Genomic DNA, 21047 nt, shown 5'->3' on the forward strand with positions numbered 1-21047 from the left:
TTCTGGTACTAAAAACCACAAGTTAGTAATATTTTACTTAGCTTTTGATGCCTGCCTGAATGCAGAGCAGCACACTGTGTAAATTTTAAGTCTTGTAGAAAAGTACTGCTGCAAATTAAGATTCCACTGACTGAAAGGGTATTTCAATAAGATGAGTGGTTTTTTGTGTTGAATTGTTTCCAGAGCCTAATTAAAATATGCATTTCCAGTTCATATTCTAAAAATTGTATGTTTCCATTGATTGTATTTAGTAATATTTCTGTGTTGACTCTCATCCATCTTTTCCAAAATCTTAATGAAGGAAAAATTTCAAAATCTAATGCTTACATCTTTTTAACTGCAGCACTGTTTCCATTTTTGAGTGTATTGGTCTAGATGGTCATCACAGATTTAAGAGGTATGCTTTTTCTTTAATTAGGAAATGAATATACAGCTTGAGAAGATGAAGCAAAAGCAAGAATGTGAAAGGAGGAAAAGGATAGCTGAAGAGAAGCACAAGGAATGGCTCCAAAAAAAAAGGGAAGAGGTAAATACTGCTTTGGCTACAAACATTCTAGCGCATACCATGCTTAAGTAAACCTATGTTAAATTTACTTAGACTGTTTGGACAACCATGTTTTTAGTTTGTTGAATGAATGACTGTTTTAATTGAAAATTATAAAACCACACCAACACAATTAAACATTTTTCCAAGACTGTTTTTTTTTTCCATAAGGTATAAAGAGATTTGTTTTCTCAGTAGTCCCTGACAACTGGCCTGCATCTTGTGTAGTAGCCTTCTGCTAATTATAGCTGAGGTTCTGGTCTTCAGTATACCCTACTCTTTCTGACTTCCTAGGTTCAATGCCCAAGCATTCTGGGTAAAGTGTATATCTTGACTGTCTGCAACGTCTTGTAGACCAAGTAGAGCCAGAAGGAGGATTTAGTTAAGTACCATTGTGGACAGGCAAATAGTATGGTAGAGTTTAGAGGGATAATTGAGGTGTGAGGCCAGATTCAGGAAATTCTTAGTAGACCACAGTTAGCATTTGGGAATTCCTTCATCCAAAAAGTCATTTCTGAGTGGGATCAAAAAATTTTTTGAGTTCTTTTGAGACATGTGCCTAAGTCCAGGGTCAGAAGCAGACAGAATCCTGATCTCAACAGGGCACTGTACAGCTCTGTGTCACACAAAGCAAGCATGTGTACTGGGTGGCAAAAATGGGAACGTTTCAGAGGCTTGGGCTTGTTCAGCCCCTGGTAGTTCATGGGCATATGCATTCATTGTCTCATAGTCTGTAGCAATACCAGTTGCTTACAGTTCTATACTTCCGGTTCTGAATAAAATCAGATGAAATTTGATTTAAAATGTCACAATGGCATTATCTGGGCTAGATATCCAGACCTCATACGTTTGTCTTCACCATTTCAGAACTCCTTCAGATTCAGTCCAGAACCACTAGAATAACCTGTGTTTGGATGTAAACTAATTACTCTTTGTCTCAGTGCTGACTGGATGATTGGCATAAACCCACCCCAAAACTAATCCTGCTCTAAGCATGAATTATGATGTAGAAAGGATCCTTCCTTCTTAAAGTACGCAGGAAAATGCAGATTTATTGTTTAGCACAAACGATGCCTTTTTCCTCTTCTAAAATGCAAATTAAATTATAGGTGTCTGTGACTATTCATTGGCTTGAAAGAGTTTGGGCTGCCTGTTCAAGTTGTTCACAGTTCAAAACAGTGAAAATTCTTGTTTTCTTTCCTACTCCCCCCCTTGAACTTTATAAATGTCTGCTTATTTGGGTCCTCCTTGGAACTTTGTCTTTGTGGATTTACCAATTAACAACTTTTCTATTGTCAGTGGGAATGGGAGGTCTTTTTTAATGGAAATCGCATCAGCCCAGAGATGGGGGGAAAAAACATATTTGTGTCTGGACTTTATCATATTATATTTTGGAAGGATAAGGTCATCCTTAGGCCATGTCCCAAGCTTTTACCAAAAGTAATCTGATTTTCATTTAAATCAGATGATTCATTGGCTAGTCTTTTCTGTAAACCACACTCAAATCAAGAACAAACTGAACTTAAAAGCTTAGCTGTCTTTAGGATATTAACATTTGTGCTGCATAGACCTTACCACTTCAAGTTTCCACAAGATTAGTTGTGGACCTGGACACACACTGAAGGATGAATATGTCAATTTAGTGACTAAGAAGGTGTTTAAAAATGTGTGAAGATTTCACATGAAGGTTATGATTCACGAGCACTGAGCACTGAGTTAATATGATTTTCTTGGGGAGTGTGTATTCGTCTCATATTTGGGAAAGCTCACTTCCATTTCCTCCTAGACGCATCAAAAGTTGCTCCTTGAGGCAAAATGTGGAATATTCTTCACTGAAATAGGCATTAAGCACTCACCTTTTTCATATCCAGTTACTGATTCTGAGCCTCTGGGTGCAGACTGCAGAAAATGTTTAACTTGAGAGGAGGCAGTTGTTACCTCTATAATCTCCCCAAGTCTGTATCCTTTCCCGTTGCTGAATACTGTGCTGATGAAGGAAGTAAGGGATGGTTGAGCATACATGAAAACTTCTTCCTTCATCTTGAGCATCCAGCACCAGGAGACACTGGTGGAAAAATCTTCATACTGTGAATAGGAGACACATTTGTGTCAAAGTAGAATGTTTGCATGTGCATAAAAGAATTCTGCTGGTTTTCTGTATGCCAAGCCAGTTTTCTTGCATTTTGTTGCATGGCAATGTCAGTTGTGGTACTCTGACTGTTAAATATAGTCCTTTAGGGTCAGGTTAGGAAGCAAAGCTTGAGCACTATTTTTGTTCACTGGCAGTTTCATTTTTTATTGTTTAATATATATGTAAATCTATATGCTGTGAAGTTTTTTTTATGCTTCCAATCATTTTGCATAAACTATTTTTGAAAATAATGAATCATAACCATTTAATATTCTTCTATGTAAATAGCTTTTGTGATTTTAAAACTTCTAAATGAACTAGAAGTCATACGTTGAAATATGAGCTATCAAAGAGCATTCTAAGCTGTGAAATATGTTTATGCAAATATGACAAAATTTTGCAGCTCACTAGGAATTAAAAGCTTAATAAAATCAATGGTAAGGCACTATCCTGGTTCTACTAATGCCTGCACAATTTTCAGTACAATAGTAGATCTCTGCTGGACAAAAATAGTCTTACTTTCTCTTTCTCCTAAGGTTGAGTCATTTGTGGGCAAACAGTAAATTGTCTGTTTGACTTGTTTTGTTTTAGACGTAATAGAGCTCTGTTTTTTAACATGCCATAGGAATATCAATCAAAATATTTTAACTCTAAAATATCTCCAAACATGCTTGTGATTCCAGAAGAAAATTTGCTTCAACCCAAGATGATTTTGTATGTAACTAAAACTTTTATTTCTGAGTTACTGTTAAATTTATTGGTAAAAAGGAGGTGGGCATGATTATAAATGCTGAGCAAGCAAAGCTGGTGTTCAGTGTCATGTTTTCATTGTTAAAGTAGCCTTGATTCGAGTGGTATGCAGAACTGGCATAGATCAGCAAAGCCATTAGAATCTGTCTTAATCTTTCTGGAATGTTAAAATGTTTGCTTTATTGCTAATTTCTGTATTTAGACTCCAGTTTGGTAAGGAGCTCTGTGTAGGCAACTCGCAGCTGAACTGTGGAGTTTAAAAAGAAAGGAATTGATGTCCTCAGTCCCCATCTCATCATAGAACTAAATCTTGAATAGGTATTGAAAAATAACTACTGTCTCATTTCTTCAGGTTAGAATTAATGCTTGTGAAAGCTTATTTTCTTTGTGTCTGTTCATTCTGGTACTTTATGTTTCTTTTTTGGTTTTTTTTTTTTTTTTTTTTTTTTATTGAAAATAAAACCAAGAGGCAAAGAGGGGGTAGAATTTATCATTTCATGTTTATATGCTGACTCCCTGTAGATACCGAACAGATTCAGTTAACTTCAGTCATTGTTCACCAGTGAGTAAATTTAAAAAAAACAATCGACAACCAGTAACACCCTCACCTTACCCTCCATCCCCCTAACTGTATCTTGGAATTACTTGGATTGGGGGACCTACACGTGCGATGTATTTTGAAATCTCCTCTCCATAGTGGCATCTTTGTGACTTGTGTCTTGTCAAATGTGTTCTTGCTTAACAAATAAAGTTTTGTGACTGTTTGGCTTAGCAGGCTGTAGATGATACAAGACTGTTTACAGACTTGGGTAAATAACAGTTTAAGGAGGAAGATAAAAAGTACTGTTTAACATCTTCAAAATATTTGGGAATCCCATTTCTTATTCCCTCCAAGGATTTTTCTCTCTAATCTAAATTCTGATGGATTAATAATGTGATGACAAAACTCTGGCTGGTTATTAAGTATGCAAAAAAAAAAAAGTGCTAGGGTGAGGTCATAGATGTTTACTTTCTTTTGTAGTGTTTCCTTTGAGGACCACCACTATTCAGAATTTGTCCAATACGGTTCAATTCCAAGTTCCTTCACAGTGTGACCAGGCACTGGTTCTACTGCCTGATAACTTACTGTGTTCTACTTGGTGGAAGTTTCTGGAGATGCTAGTGAAAAGCTTCTCTTCTGTTTTGGAAACCATGTAAGCTGCTGTCTGAAGTCAGTTTGGGTTTTTTGCCCTCATTTGCTCTTGAATTAATTAATTCAAGACATATGTAGCCTTCTTCCAGGAAGAAGATTGTACCCTTACAACCTCATCTCCCAGCAATGAGGTGCAGTATGGGAGAATTCCTTACTAAAGTTTGGTTTATAAAACCTTTGTCTTTCCAGACTCCCTGTCTTCCTTATTCTGTGTCCTTTTCTGTTTGGGTTTTTTGCCCTCATTTGCTCTTGAATTAATTAATTCAAGACATATGTAGCCTTCTTCCAGGAAGAAGATTGTACCCTTACAACCTCATCTCCCAGCAATGAGGTGCAGTATGGGAGAATTCCTTACTAAAGTTTGGTTTATAAAACCTTTGTCTTTCCAGACTCCCTGTCTTCCTTATTCTGTGTCCTCTAACTGGTATTTCTCTAAAGAACTGAGGATGGTTTTGACATTTATGTAGTCTCACATGAAATGTTGTTATCTTAATGTAAACAGGGACCCAGCCCCTGTCTTTATAGCTTGTAAACGTAATTTGGGTTTGACTTGCCCACCTATCAAGATTGCTGTGTTTACAAGACTGTATCTGAAGAACCCCAGTTATATATGACTGACTTCCTAATGTTTTGCCATGGAATAGGAAGCTTGTTGTTGACAGTAGCAAGTTTTTTTCTTTTCCTGTTTTACATGAACTTTTGAACCCGAGATGTGGAGTCTCTTTTATTCCTATCAACAGCTATGGGATTGAACACTTAAGTAAGGTATATGTTATTGCTGAATTACTGATTAATTGCCTTCAAATCAAAGTACCAAAGGCTTTGAGAAATGCATTGTGGATGCATAAACTGTGAAGTGTCTGTAAACTGATGTGACTGGTTCATTCTTCAGAACATTGTCATGACAGTCAGAACTTAGGAATTAATGCTGAATAAAATACTAGGATTAAAGGTCAGGCCTGATGACAATAGCTTTTTGATTAAATATTTAAAAAATCAACACTGATGCAGCGCACTCCACCCTCTTTGCTCTGTTTGATATGGTATCTTCCAATCATATTTAATCCATGTTTATTGACTCTGCAAAGCTACTGCATTCTTATCATGCCAACAGAATATGAACTTAGAAATATCTAGAGTATTCAATTAATGTATATGCATATGTGTACATATAAAAATTCATATTGTATATTGTTGTGGGTTAGCCTGGGTAGGCAGCTAAGCCCCACACAGCTTCTCATTCACACCCTCACAGTGGGATGGGGGAGATAATTGGAAGGGTAAAAGTGAGAAAACTCTTTGAGTTGAGATAAAGACAGGTTAATAGGAAAAACAAAAGCCATGGGCACAAGCAAAGCATAATAAGGAATTAATTCCCTCCTTCCCATCGGCAGGCAGGTGTTCAGCCATCTCCAGGAAAGCAGGGTTTCATCCCCCGTAACAGTTACTTGGGAAAAAAATGCCTTAACTCCTAATGTCCCTCCCCTTCCTCCTTTCCCCCAGCTTGTATTGCTGAGCAATGCATCATATGTCAGTTGGGGTAGCTCTCCCAACTTCTTGTGCACCCCTGACCTACTCGCTGTTGGGGCAGAGTGAGAAACGGAAAAGGCCTTGAAGCTGTGTCATGCTTGAAGTCGTGCTTGCTGATGCTCTCTTTCTTTCATCCAATGAATTGTTAATTGTTTTGTGAGGAGTGGTACTGCTTCAGCACAAGGGGTGGAGAATCCTGTCATCCCAGCCTGCAGCCTGTCGTTTTTACATATCTAAACTTTTTTTTGTAACTCTGGGTTTAATTTCTTAAGTTTTGGTTTTTTTCTGCATATTGTGGGTTTTTCAGTGTCTAGACCTGGCATACTTTACAAAACACAGTGTTTAACACAGTGTTGATGTGTCTTTACACAAAACTTCTGTGAGGTTGTGCATGGCCAGTGCCATGGGTATTGTGTCCAGACTTACCTTTAGATTTCTCTAAGTAGAATGAACTAATTTCTCATGGTTAGTATTAGAATGAGTTTTAGACTTGTGGAGGAGGAATTCGGGGTGGCAGATGATTAAAATACGAGTACTCATGTATTTCAGCAGCATTCGTGGAGTTGGTTCTTCTGAAGACCCCCGGAGTGTTCAGGGACTAAGTACACTAGACTTCCTGCTTGTCACATATATTGAGTACCCATGTGAAGGAACACAGTTTGGGAGAAAGATCCATGTATGTAACCATCTTGCAGTTCTCCACTACCTAGACTGCTGTGGGGTCTGCATTGACTTTGTGTGAACTTGAGCAATAAATCGTTGTAAACCTGCCTGCCAATAGACACTACAGCTCAGTGTTGTTTCACTGACCTCCTTTCTAGCCTCTTGTCCTTTTCACATGCCAATTCTGGAGAGATTAAAGAAGTATTTCTGTGGGCTAGGCTAGGTGACTGAGCTGTGTAGTAGGGCTAAATGGAAAAGATAATAACAACTGGCCGAACAGTCCAGATTTCTGAGCCTGTTAAATGTGGTTGACGTTCAGGATTGTTACGAGGATAAATGAGGAAATTAGGGTGTATGTTCTGATTTTGGCAGTGTGGACTTTTTCTATGTTGTGCCATCAGTCAGCATAAAATGATTCTAGAATATGGTAGCTAAGATGTCAGAGCAAACAGCTGTGAAATAGAACCATCAGTTGTGTATGAAAAGAAAAATGTTGTCGCATTCTGCAGACCAGAAAATGGGAAAGGATTGTTGTGAGAAGTATCTTAAAAATATAAACCACAATGTTAATTTCTGGAAATATTTCTGTTCAGTGACACTCTACATAGAAAATGCGGAACAGAAAGCAGCTCTGCGCTTGACCCTTTCCAGCCTCTCATTTGATCAGTTATGAAAATACAGAAATATTTTTTTTTCCAGTTGGATATAGTGTCTCTGTTTCAATGGCATTCGGGCTGTTTTCTGCCTGGAAAATCATTTAATATTTCTACCTTCTGTCAGGAAGGAAGTGGGATGCTTCTTCAAATTTTAAATTCCTTGGACAATTCGCCACATATACATAGGTCTGATTTTTCTTGAAAAGTTAGCAGCTCTGCTGATGAGACACTGGTTTGGTACTGACTCAGTGAGACATATGCTGCCTACTGAGTCACCATCGCTGCTTTGTGGGCTGGCTGGGTTTGTTTTGGGTGGGGGATTTCCAAGTACTGACCTAGCCCAGGCTTCATTAGGTTCTGAGGCTTGATAGGATCACAGCCCAGAGCGGTAAACCCACAGGTCAGATTTGTATCCTTTCTCCTTAATAATGTGCTTGGGTGGGGTGGCAGGAGAACAAGCCTTTCTTGCAATGAGTAATTGGATGTTTTACAATCAATACCTTAATTTATGTAATACCTGTAATCATATTTTGAAGTGTATGTAAATTTGCTAGTGGTTTAGAGAATAGATCATGTCTGGTTTGAACACAAGATCAAAGAGAATTTTTAAAACCCAATCTGACAACATGAAGCATAAACAAATTATGTAATTTTCCTCCCCCCATATATACGTGGAAGGAGAGTGAAGGGAGGATTGAAGAACATGTACAATTGATATGCACATTCCTAGCATTTTTTATAGACTTGTATAAGGGAAAGTAATGAGGATGGGAGGAAGCTGGGAAGGCCAGGGTGACAGGAGCTTGACATGAGGCAGGTTATTAAAGCAGCTGGGAATGTCGTGTACACTAACTTTATGAACGAAAAGCTGTTCTGTGCACGAGAGAATGAGGAAGCGTTTCTGATTTGTCTGCAGAATAATTTCTAGGCAGCTGCAAAGTCTGCAGTTCTGCAGGGACTTTCCCTGTCTTAAGGATGTTTCACTGGAAGTAAAACTTAGCAATAGTTGTGGCTTTCATGGTAGTGTGCATGGACCTAATTTAACTTTGGGTCAGCCTAGATAGTGGCTAAACTAATCTGAAGTATTGTAATTAAAGATACATAATTTAAGAAGCTTCTCTGCCTTTTAATTACAATCTTTAGAAAGGTTTTTAGTCTATTTTCTGCCTATGATTGTTGTCCACTATTGAACAATTCCCCTAGCTGTGGAAGGGCCCCTTTTTTTTCATTTTCGCCTATATTTATTTTCTTGCTTTTTATATCAGACCCTTAGTTAAGGACCGTAGCCTTGAAAGATCCTTATTTTTATAACTTACTTCCATGTAGAATAGAGATAAGCCAGCAAACAACAAAAGATTTAAAGTCTTTGTAAGCCTTCTTCACCAGTGGTTTTAACTCACTGTTTTAGCATGTATCTCTCATCTACATCAATGCTTTTTATGTGTCCCAGACTATTGTTGTCTTGAAACAGGAGTTGTTGAGAGTTACATGTGGGGAATATTTGGTAATGAAGGGATAGAGAAGCTCTGAATAAAAGAGATTAAGATGAATTTTAGTCAGAGGAGGAGGAAAATCTTAGGCAATTAGTTATTTGTTTTTTCAGGCAGGTGGTACTTAGGATCTAAATAATTTGCTAAAAATAGATTATTTTTCCTTTTTAACTTATTTAAGCATGGAAGGGTTTGTTTCATGTTAAGAAAGATCTTGGTTTCATTTTGCACTAGTACAAAAACATTTCAGAATCTCAACTTTTTTTTTTTCTCCAGAATGAAATTCTTTTTTTCATTGGTCTTTGTTGTAAATAATAATTTTATCACATGTACAGGCCTTACAAACAGTGTTGTGAAATCACATTAATAAAACTTCCATTATTTTGTAGTTCTATGGAGTTTTACATTCCAGAATATGCATTGAAATTGGGGTGTATTCATAGCTGATCATTTTCCCTACGAACGGATTCAGCTGATGTTCACTAGAATGTTTTAGAAGTGAAAAAAAAAAAAACCAAGGAGAAAATATAGTTAATAGCTATTTGTTCTGTGAAATTGTGTGCAGAGTGTACACAAATAACTCTTTCTCATAAGATCAGAATATTTGACAAGAGTACACCAAAACAGTGGTGCTGAAAGTATCATCATGGTTTAGGTGAAGAAATATCCACCTCGGAGATCGTGGTAAATACAGTTAATAAAGCGTAGCTTGTAAAAGGGGGGGGGGAGGGGAACTCCAGAGTAAATATGTAATTTAGCTGCCCATGTTAAAATTGTAGTAATGCTTCTAGTGTTGGCAAACACAGAGAAGGGCACACTAACTCAAGCCATTCTGTAAACTGGCTGCTTCTGGTAAGTCTGCAGTATAGCATTAGGACATGCTTAGAAAAAATGAATGCCACGAGTAAACTAAGATTAGACTTAGAATTGTTTCTTTATTGAGACAATTTCACGTAGTGTGGGTAAGGATTCAAATGTGAAAGCATTTATTATGCAGTATTATGTCTTACAAAAAAATGGCAAATGCTTTAACCTGAAAGCAATGCATTTTCTCTTTATTGGCCCTGGTTTTGCACCTTGTCATCTCATCCAATAAATGGCAGAAATTAGTTCATGTTTTGCAGAATAAAAACTGAAGTTTTTATTCTGTATGATGCTACTGCATTGGATTACTGGTAAATTTTGGTGTGGAGGACAAGGATTGAACCAGCAGATATCCTGTTTAGACCAGACTGAGAAAATTATGCTGGTCCCCAGCTCCAGTATTATGGCTTCTGCTTTTTTACGCGTAACTGGGTTTTCCAAAAGTGCAATGAATCTGGAAAAAAAAGCAGGGGGAAGGGCCTATGGAGGAGCAAGGCAGAGCTCTAGCTTTCTGCCTTTTTGTGCTTATAAGAGGTAAAATAGGAAGGGAGGTATATTCCTGCTCTTGCAAATGTGTTTTTCCTCTTTTCCATAATGAAGACAGACCCAGTTCATTACACTTTGCAGCTGTAGTTCTAGGCATTTGACATCCATACTGCCAACTATAATAATTCTGAGTCAGCAGAAGTTCCTGCTAAACTACACATCTCCTTTGTTCGAGAGGAGTATGCAGCGGAGCATACAAGACAAAGATTTCTTAAAAGAAAACTAACATTTTTATTCAGCAGTTCTTTTCTATGAAGTGGAAACTGCTTGATCTCCAGTGTTCTGCCTCTCCTCCAAGTCATGTGTACAGCTTGTCTGGTGAAGATTTTTGTCTCTACATGTGTATGCAGGTTCTCCAGAGCTAAGCAGAAGTAGTACTGGATCAGTAGAATCCCAGACATTTCATAAAACTTACTGGGAAGGGAAGTGAGAGCTATTGTTAGTGTTCAAATGAAAATACCTCCCTCTCCAGATCAAGATAAGGCCACCAATATGTGTTTGTTAGCTTAGAGAATGGTCTCCAAAACATTGTTGTGTACCATTAGATACACACACACACCAAAAAGACAAAGTGAATGACACTTCTCTGTGTACTGTATCTTCCAAATTATACAGTTAAAAATTTCACTTCACACTCAGTTACCACTTTTTGCCTACTCTAGAATATGTTTTCTTGTTTTCCATTTCATTGTTTGAAGAAGAGAAATGTGTAGATTGATTCATAGAAGTCCATATGACAATAAGGAATATAAAAAATGTAGAGAATACCACAAAACATGAACTGGATTCTTATGTGGACTTCTTATTTTCATATCAACTTGTGCTTAAGTGTGCTGAACAATCTGCATATCTCAATGACTCTTAGAAATCTCAATGACTCTTAGAAGGGGGTAGTTTTTCTAACTTCCATTTGGAACTGTGGTTTGCTCTGGATTCACTGAATAAAACTAACACACCGTTGTCAAGAATTGCAACATATATTTCATTCCCAGAAAAGTTGAGAAGTGTCCAAAGTGTTTTAAAAAAATGTCTGAACAGATAAAACAGTAGTAAGCATAATAGCATAAGGAGTGCTGAAAGTAAATTATGTATCACGTTTTCTGACAAGTTTGTATGTTTAAAACTATTTTATCTGGAAACTAGTGATGAATAGGTTCTGTCTTCAAGGAGCTTGCGATAGGACTTATTTTTTCAGGGTTATAATAATTTTATTTGTAATTATGTAATAAAATGAACTGTATCCTTCAAAAGAATTGCCCACTGAAATATACTGAAAAGTTTCTATTCTGTTTCTTTGATCTGTTTCATGTAGGAAAGAAGGGAAAGGGAACGAAAGCTGAGCAAAGAAATGGCAGAAAAAGCCACAAAGGAACTAGAAAAAATGCAGTTACAAGAAAAAGCTGAAGTAAAGTATAAAGAATGGTTAAAGAAGAAGAGAGCTGAAGAGGCAGAAAAGAAGAAGAAAGAGAAGGTATTAATCAACTAATCATTTATTTGGGTGGTGTTACCTAATCTGTAACTTACATTAAATATATTGGTTGATTGAATTGATTACAATTTATCAAATGGCAGTGTTGTACATGAAAAAAAGCTTTCAAGAGCTGTAATGTCGGTGCATTGATGACATTGAGGTATGGTCAGCAAAGCAAGATGCATATTAATGTGTTTTTGTTGATAGTCTTTGCAAACCCACTGCAAGTGTGATATGATAACAGTGTACCTTTATTACTCAGTCCTTTGCAGGGTGACCCAGGCAGAAAATAGGCTGTGTTCTGGTCATTTTTCTTCCAGCACCACTATTACCATTATATTATTATACTTGCACATATTTCTAAGTAAAAGTAATTTTCTTCATATCTGCCTGTACCAATCTGATGCTAGGAGTTCTAATTTTAATGTTATTTCATATTAACTAATCACCTATGTATTTTTATAGTGAGCTGCAGAAGACCTCTTACTTGTATGCTTCCTAAAATACGGGCTTTGAGGTCCTCTAGTTCACTGGAACAAATGCTGAGAGCATGGCTATGCTTGCAGCAATATTCCAGAATTCCTCTGAAATATCACATATTGGTAATGATTATGCCTGAAAACTATGAAATGTGTGACCAGATGTCTTATCTGTGAAGTTAATTGGTTGTATTTTAGTTTAATTAGCATTACAGTATAATTGTTCATGTGGAATATGTAATATTATAGGAGTACTATATTATTGTTGTAGCTAAGCATGGAGGAGGATTGTGGTGAGAAGAATTTATCTATATTCCCCCTGTAATTACAGTTGCAGTTGTTCTTAAACTGCAGAGCACATTTCTAAGTATTTCACAAGTACATATAATAATTTCTTTGGATTAACTTTAAAATGCCATAAGATGTGTCAGATCAATTTTCAGGCCTTAACGACCTTCATTTTGCAGTCTTTTAAAATTTCCCGTATAATTAAAATGCACTTAAATATTCTGTACTAGTGATTTTATTTCCTGGTTAACAAACTGATTCTCTGTCTCTGCTGAGCCTCTAAAATGCACAGCACAAGGACCTTGAAACTGAAGAAAATTAAAATCATCAGACATGTAAATCGTGTGCGTTCTTACAGTCATGTTTTCATTGTGTAGGTTCTTGTAAGCCAGGCTCACAGGATCAATTAAACAGTTTAAATCCAAATGCTATGGCTAAACATATTGTTTTTACTCTTACTTCTGATTAATGGTTCCCCAAGCTCGCTCCACGTTTGGAGGCAACTCAGTCATGGCTGATACAGGGCCGTACGCATATAGGTAAATGAGAAGAGTGGATGGCTGTCCCAGGTGCAATAGCCTCTTTAGGCTAACTGCAGCACAGTAGGCCCTGGTCACCTGCCCATTATGTTCAGAATATCTTCTACATGTAGTCTTCCAAAAGGTTTCTGAGAGCTTTTTCTCAGAGAAACACTGGATTAATATGGATGTTGATTTTTTTTTTTCTAGACTTAAAGAAAAAATAAAAGCAACTTTTCTGTTGTTAGGAAAATGTATTTATATTTGAAAACATATTTGAAATATATTCAGCAGTCTTGGAAACCGCAAAAGAACTATTGACCATACTGTGTATATTGTACAGGGCTTTGTCTGTAAGCATCTTAGATTTATTTTTTTTTATTATTATTTTTAGGAAAAAGAAAAAGAAAGGGAAGCTGAGCTACAGGAGAAGAAAGCAAGATCAGAGAAGATCTTTAAGGAATGGCTACAAAATGCTAGAAATAAACCATGCCCTGTTTTAAATGGTTATGGCTTCCCACATGGGAAATCCACAGGTTTGTACTTCTACTACACATATGTAGTGACTTAGGTTTGTGGTTCCTTCCCTCTAGTCTTTTAATGTAAAATGAAGCCTGTTTAAGATTCTCATCTAGTATTTAATTTTGGCAAATAGGAATAAATATTTCATATGGTGTAAGTCAGAGGTAGTTTTACTCTGAGACCCTTTGTGCATATTTTGTACCCCTTCCTGTTACTTGGCAGGAAAATGATGCTATTTGAGAGAATAATGTGGCATACCAAATTATACCTGATTTTGGTCTCATTTTCCTTATCAGGCATGGGAATCACTAGAGCCAGTTACTGGTTCCTGTGAAGCAAATCAGTTATCCTTGTAAAGTTACTGTTTGTGTTACAGAAGGTGTGTGCCACCTTATCGCACCTGAATCCCCCTTAGAAAAGAGGTGGCTTTTTGAGACACAGAGATTAATAAGAGGCTGACAGAAATCCTGTCTGAAAAAGGCGACGTGGAAATCAAACTGTATTCTGAGCTAAGGTTTATTTTCCATTTAGCTTTACACCTGCATCTCACCTTCTTGGCTTCTGTAATCCTATTCCTTCTTTGTTTCAAAGGGAGAATTAGAGAATGCTGTTGGTAGTGTGGTGTTTTCTGAGTCTCATTTTATTTTTGAATTTTTTTGTCATCTTGTGGTACAAAAGCAGAAGATCAGTAAGAAATAGTATTGCATTTTATGTTTGAGTGCTTAATTAACTTTTCTTTAAATATATATATATATGTTCTTGCCTTTATCTTTTTCGTAGAATTAAAATTTAAGAAAATGTATAAAGCAGGTGAACAACCTTTGCTCACATCTGTTTATAGATGGTGAAACAGTTTGCCTTTATGTTTTGTTTTGGACCTTCATTACTTTCTGACAGCTGCAATCACTTGTTTAAGTGATTTTTGAAAAATATGTCTCGACTCAGTTGTGTTCTTGCAGTAGAATATTACAGACTTAGTTTTACCCAACCACATGCTATATGAACTGAAATTTCAGTACCGAAAAATGACTGATAGGGCAATATGTTCCTTCTGTTGCATTTTAGGTTTTCTAATACTGCTTTATGGGACCTAGGCTATTAATTGCAGGTTATTGAGTATATGTGGATAATTAGTGTATGTTTCTCCTCAGTAAAATGAAGAGAAACAGTTAAGCAAAGATGGAAAAATACGTGAGCTTTGCATATGTGGTGACAGGAGGTTTTATTTATAAATGCGAAGTTGCAAATTCATAGAGATTTACAGCTTTTAAGTATACAAAGGACTGAGCATTCTGAAGGTTACACAGCATTTGACATGTTTCTTATGTTAAACAGTGATGAAGGATATGCCAGTTATTGGTAAAAAGAAAAAAAGGTGGAAGATTTATTATTTTGAGTCATTTAAATTGTGATGTGCCTGTGCTGTCATCCTCTGAAGATGCTGTTGTGTATTTGTTAGTCCAGATGATTATTATCACTGCTTGCATTATAAAGCTTGTAGTGTAAATATTCCTTTTTAGTTATGTGTATTTTCTAAATGTTTTAGGGTGTGTTGATGGAAATTCTTATCCAGCTCCAGCATATTGTAACCCCATTCCTTGGAAACCTGTACATGTGCCTCCTCCAAAGGAAGACAGTGTTCTTACCACGAAGAAGAGTAAGAGACCTGTATCTTGTCAGTCACATGTGTCTTCACGTATGGTAATTTATAAGCCCAAGAACAACCCTTGTATTGGATCCTTGTGCAGAAAGCAGTTATAGTACAGAAAACAAAACTAATCTTACGATCTTGAGTTAACTGGGACATAAATACGAAGTTAGATGTTGTTATATGTCCAAAACAGGCTGGTGTGTTTTTTTTAATTTTTGTGAACAGGTTTTGTATTTATAGCTAACTGTCCAATCAGCTTTTTATATGTTTTTTATATGTTGCATTTTAGGGTTTTTTTTAAAAAAGAAAAAAAAAAGTACTATTTAGTTTATTGTAATGGGACTGTACCTCAATACCAATAAAGCACACAGGATTGTTTCTTCCTTTCCTCCTCTTTTGTTGTTGAAGGAGTTCTTTTGTGTATGTGAGCATTCTTTTGGGCAACAGTATTACTGGGTTATTTTAAAGATGCTAATTGAAACTGACTTTAATACAATTCTTGGCTTAATGTAGAAGGAATTCAAGGCCTGTGTGCAGTTGCAGGGTTATGATGTTATTGGGATCACAGAGAGGTAGTGGAATAGTTTACATCGCTGGAGTGCTGCAATGGATGGATACAGGCGCTTTAGGAAGCACAGAGGAGGAGCGTTGAGGAGGGTAGAGAATAGGAGGAATGCATGAATTTTTGCCCAAAGACCAATGATTAGCCAGCTGAGACGTAATGAGTTAAGATAAAGGGACACCATGGTGGGCAATATTGTGATCTGCTACAGACCACCTGATCAGGAAGAAGTGTATGACATTCTTCAGGCAGTTGGAAGAAGCCTTATGCTTGCAGGTCCTGGTCTCATAGGGAGACTTGAACCAACCTGAAATCTGCTGGAAGGGCAGCACAGCAGGGCACAAGCAAAGGTGTTTCTGGAGAGCATTGGGAACTTCCTGAACTTCCTGACACAGCTGGTAGAGGAGCTGACAAGGGGAGTCTCTTTGCTGGACCCGATACATACAAACAAGGGAGAACTGGTTGGGGACGTGAAGGTTGAGGGTAGCTTTGCCTGCAATGACCATGGGATGGTGGAGTTCAGGATCCTGAGAGGAAAAAACAAATAGCAGGATCATAATCCTGAAGTTCAGGAGAGCAGATTTTGTCCTGTTCAGGAACTTGCTTGGAAACATCCCACGGAATATGGTCCAGGAGAGCTGATCATTTGCAAGGATTGCTTCCTGCAAGCTCAAGGATGGTCCATCCCAAAGAGCAGAAAGTCAAGCAGGAGTGGCAGAAAGCCTGCATAGATGAACAAGGAACCCCTGACTAAAATTAAATGTAAAAAGGAAGCATACGAGAGGGAGGAGCAGGAACAGGTGACCCTAGTGAAATATAGAAACACTGTGCAAGTGTGCAGGGATGGGATTAGGAAAGCCAAAGCCTATCCGGAGTTGAAGATAGCAAGGGATGTGAAGTGCAACAAGAAGAGCTTCTGTAGGTATATCGTCAGCAAAAGGGAAATTAGGACAAATGTGGGCCCCTTGTGACACGGGGCGGGGGCTTGGTGACAGTGGACACGGAAGAGGCCAAAGTACGCAATGCCTTCTTCGCTATTTCTTTTTTTTCTGGCAATCTGCTGATTGACCTCAGCAATCACAGGTCGCAGAGTCCAGTGGGAAAGTCTGGAGCAAGGAAGACAACCTTGGGTGGAGGAGGATCAGTTTAGGGAGTATCTTAAACACACTGGACATAACATGAGTCTATGGGATCTGATAGGGTGCACCTGTGAATGCTGTGGGAGGTGGCAGATGTCATTGTAAGGGCACGCTCAATTATCTTTGAGAGGTCATGGCTATCAGGGGAGGTTCCTGAGGACTAGAAGAAAGCAAATGTCAAGCCTGTCTTCAAGAAGGTGGATCTGGAGAACTACAGGCCAGTCAGCCTCACCTCAGTCACCTGGAAAGGATGGATGCAGCAGAGGTGGCCAGCAGCCTCCTGGGCTGCATGAGAAGGAGCGTTGGCCAGCTCGTTGAGGAAGGTGATCCTTCCCCTGTACTCAGCACTGGTTGAGACCTCATCTGGAGTGCTATGCCCAGTCCTGGGCACCCCAGTAAAAGGACATACCAGAGCAAGCTCAGTGAAAGGCCACAAAGATGATTAAGGGATTAGAGCATCTGTCAGACAAACAGAAGCTGAGAGAGCTGGGACTGTCCGGTGTGGAGGTGAGAAAGTTCATGGGAGATCTTACCCCTGTCTGTAAATACCTGATGGGTGGAGAAAGACAGAACAGACCCTATTCAGTAGTGCCCAATGACAGGAGAAGAGGCAATGGGCACAACTTAAAATACAGGACATTCCATTTAAACATGAAACAAAAATTTTCAAAGTGAGAGTGATCAAACCCTGGAACAGGTTGCCCAGCGATGTTGGGGAGTCTCCATCCTTGGAGATACTCAAAATCTGACTGGACACAGCCCTGAGCAACCTGCGGTAGTTGGCCCTGTTTTGAACAAGGGAGTTGGACTAGGTGATTTCCAGAGGTCCCTCCCAATCTCAACAATTAATGTTGTGATTAATGGTGAAAAGGAGAAGGAAGACTTTTTTTTTTTTTTTAACTGTTACCATAGTTGTATCACTTCAAGAAATATATTGTTATCCTTTAAAAAGTACATATTAAAAAGTTTATTATGTATTATAAAAATGAAATTATAAAAAACCCAATAAGGCCCATTCTGGCATGTAAGTATTCTAATATATTGATTCTGCTTCTGATCTTAATAATCAATTTAAATTTCTTCAGAGCAAATCGTGAAAAATACTAAGCTGTCTTGTGTCAAATTTATACTTAAAACATTATTTGTAGCCTTACTTTGAGTGAATCTGTTTATACAAAATACCTGTGACAGTTGTTTCTAGATAATGCCAAATAATAACAAAACTGCAACAGTAATTTATGATATGAATTAGTGTGAAGTCTCACATATTTAGACTTTCATGAAGTACTTCACATTCACCTATTGTTAAGGCAGTCCAAAGGACATTATGCAATCAAGTTAAATTTTTAATTTTACACTGTAAAGTCATGAATATAAAATGACCAGAATGAAAAGAAAGAAAAAAAAGCTTTTAAGAGCAATGTATGAATCTTCTCTGTGTCAATTCTATAATTTTGTTATAGTAGTGGCTAAAAAGAACTTAAGTTGGGTTTGCTGTGTACTACATATTTAAATACAAGTGGAAGCCCATTTTAATACTTGAAAGTGCATCATTTAAGCTGACAAAACACAAAAGCTAGTACGAGTGTATGAGTGTATTAATCAGTTTACCACATACAGTGGGTGCACAAGCTGATCTGATGCATTTCACTTCTACTATCACTGCGATATCTGGGCTCCACAGTGTCTGTGATGGGTCTGTTCTGTAACTGTGTAAATCAAGTGCTGAGCATTTATGAATAAGTAATATACAACATGGGTTATCATTATATTAGTTAATGAATGTTGGTTAAGAGTACCTGACTTTCTGCAGTCTAATATTTGTCACAGGGCATCCAAAGTAAAAACTGTTACTTTTTAATGCTGTATTTATTTAACAGTTTATTTTACTACTTATTCTAATACATAAATAAAACAAAGATGCCTAACGCAGCTCTCTCAAGACAATAGGAACTCCTAGCAAGAGCACTGCCATGGCTTACTAGAATGTTCTCTTAATGCTGATTGTAGGTTATTTCCATATCCTAAAGTATGCAAAGCTTTTGGTATACTGCAGGTTATTTTTTTTTTCTTTAATCAGAAAATAATTTTAATGGGTCATACATTATTTTGTGTGTTTATTTGATGTTAATTTTGCTATATGCACTTAGGAGAAATCTGGACTCCATAAAATATGTGGAGTGTCAAACTGCATTTCTCTTAAGTAGGAGAACGTGGGCTTCACAGAAGTCGTCTGCATGTTATTTTCAGGATGTAGAACTCTGTGCCCGGCTTTTTCTATTAGGACCTCTGCGATGGATTGGTATGAAACTAGTGGATTAATGGATTAGTTGTTAATCTCTCCAGCTGACCTTGCCATGTGGAGATGTCTTATGAGAGTCAGAAGTTTGACAATTGTGTAAGCTACCAGAAGCTCATTAATGTTTAGATGAAGGGACAGCATTTTACTGTAATGTAAGTGATTAATTTTGGATTAGCTTACGGAGGTTTCTTGAGACACGGATTTAGTTGAAGAGCCATATACTATCATGTTAGTATTTTCTCCAATAGTTTTTCTGAAATAGCATGTGGCCACCAGTAAGCTGTGTTAACGTAATTATCTGAGTGTATGTTTATGACTTTGTATTTGGTTTAGCATTTATTTGCTTTGTAGTGGCATAAAATGGCCTATGAAGGTAGACATTGATAGTATTTATATTAGCAGAGCATGAAAGAATCTGTGGCTTGGTTCTGCTGTAACATATCGTTGACAAGATTTCTGTTGGCTTGAACAGTGACAAATGGCACTTTAACAGGGGTTCCTATGCTAACCCAAATAGGGTTTTCCTTCAGGATTGCGTGTCTGCACCCAGGGTGAAGAGCTAAATAAATCTTAAATGTGGATTTGGTTCAGGAATGGGAATATAGCAGTAAAAGTTGAAGTCTAGTATTTTGTTTCAGATGCCTCAGCTAGAATAATTGAACTGAGGACTTACTGGAATTCTGGTTTAGAGATTTTAGAAAATACTAATAAATATCTAAAGCCATTATTCTTTTTTTCTTCCAACCAAAGATGGTGTTATTTTTCCTCCTCCAAATTTTCTGTGGAAAGGTTTTTCTTGTCTTCAGAATCAGAACAACATTTCATTTGGAGATAGCCAGCTTTAGGTGGACTTCAACCCCCAAAGTAGCAGCTTTAAAATGAGGCCCTTGCTGTGGCTTATCTGTAGCACTATAAATGCAATTATGTCCTAACTAAATGACAAATAAGGTTAAGGCAAGATAGCCCATGAGTGTACATACTGGCTCTAATTCAATCAACATAATAGTTTTGCTGAGCAAAGAAGAGACATATTGTTTGGATTTTTTCCAACAGGATATCAACCACACAGTAAAATGGTCTGGCCTCGTAGCATAATTTAAGATTGTACGCTACAGAAAGCTGTAATTTCATGCTGTTGCGGCAAATAATTAATCTACACCATTCTTTCTCAGATGTTAGAAAGATAAAATCTTAACACTTTGTTGTAGCTTAAACAGCATTCTGTAGTCTCTTATTAAGTTCTCTCCTGGATTTCTCTGCTCATGAAATTTCACAGTAGATCAAGTTGCAGAATCTCAAATTACTCACTAGAAACAATCCAAGATCTTTCATCTTGGTGTCTATGCTGCTAAAATAATATGGGACTCAACCTCAGCTTATTTTCATCCACTTGTTTTTGCAAAACTTCTGGTTGTAAGAATTCAGAGACCACTTCAAAATCCTGGCTGCTGCATCCTTCTAGAATTCACAACCTTTTCTCCTCTCCATCTGTCAGTCATAAATAGAGTGCCATGTTCAACCTCACTGGGAAGGATTACATCTCCTATGAGCTTTTACTGGTTTTGAAAGTTACTGTGTAGGTGCCCTGTAAAGTAGCATGACTTTCCAGTAATTGACATTCACACAGATGTTTCAGGGTTGAAAGTCTACAAGTAGTAAAGTGGGTCAGAAGAAGTCATAGAAGAGCGTATGACGAATAAGAGGTCGCTATCACTGTAGGCAGCCTTGCATTCTTAGGAAGTGGTCTGG

At 37.5% G+C, this 21047-nt stretch overlaps 1 protein-coding gene across 1 annotated transcript; it reads left to right on the forward strand.

Moving 5' to 3' along the window:
- Positions 1-418: 418 nt before the first annotated feature.
- On the forward strand, positions 419-15405 carry CCDC34 (coiled-coil domain containing 34; the record flags this gene model as incomplete). The annotated part of the gene is made up of 4 exons (XM_009638172.2): positions 419-526; positions 11679-11837; positions 13517-13658; positions 15191-15405. Coding segments are annotated over 4 exons (624 nt in total), but the record flags the coding sequence as incomplete, so codon positions are not given.
- Positions 15406-21047: the final 5642 nt, after the last annotated feature.

Source organism: Egretta garzetta, unplaced genomic scaffold (genome assembly GCF_000687185.1).
Source record: "Egretta garzetta isolate BGI_Z169 unplaced genomic scaffold, ASM68718v1 scaffold455, whole genome shotgun sequence".
NCBI classification, from domain to species: domain Eukaryota; kingdom Metazoa; phylum Chordata; class Aves; order Pelecaniformes; family Ardeidae; genus Egretta; species Egretta garzetta.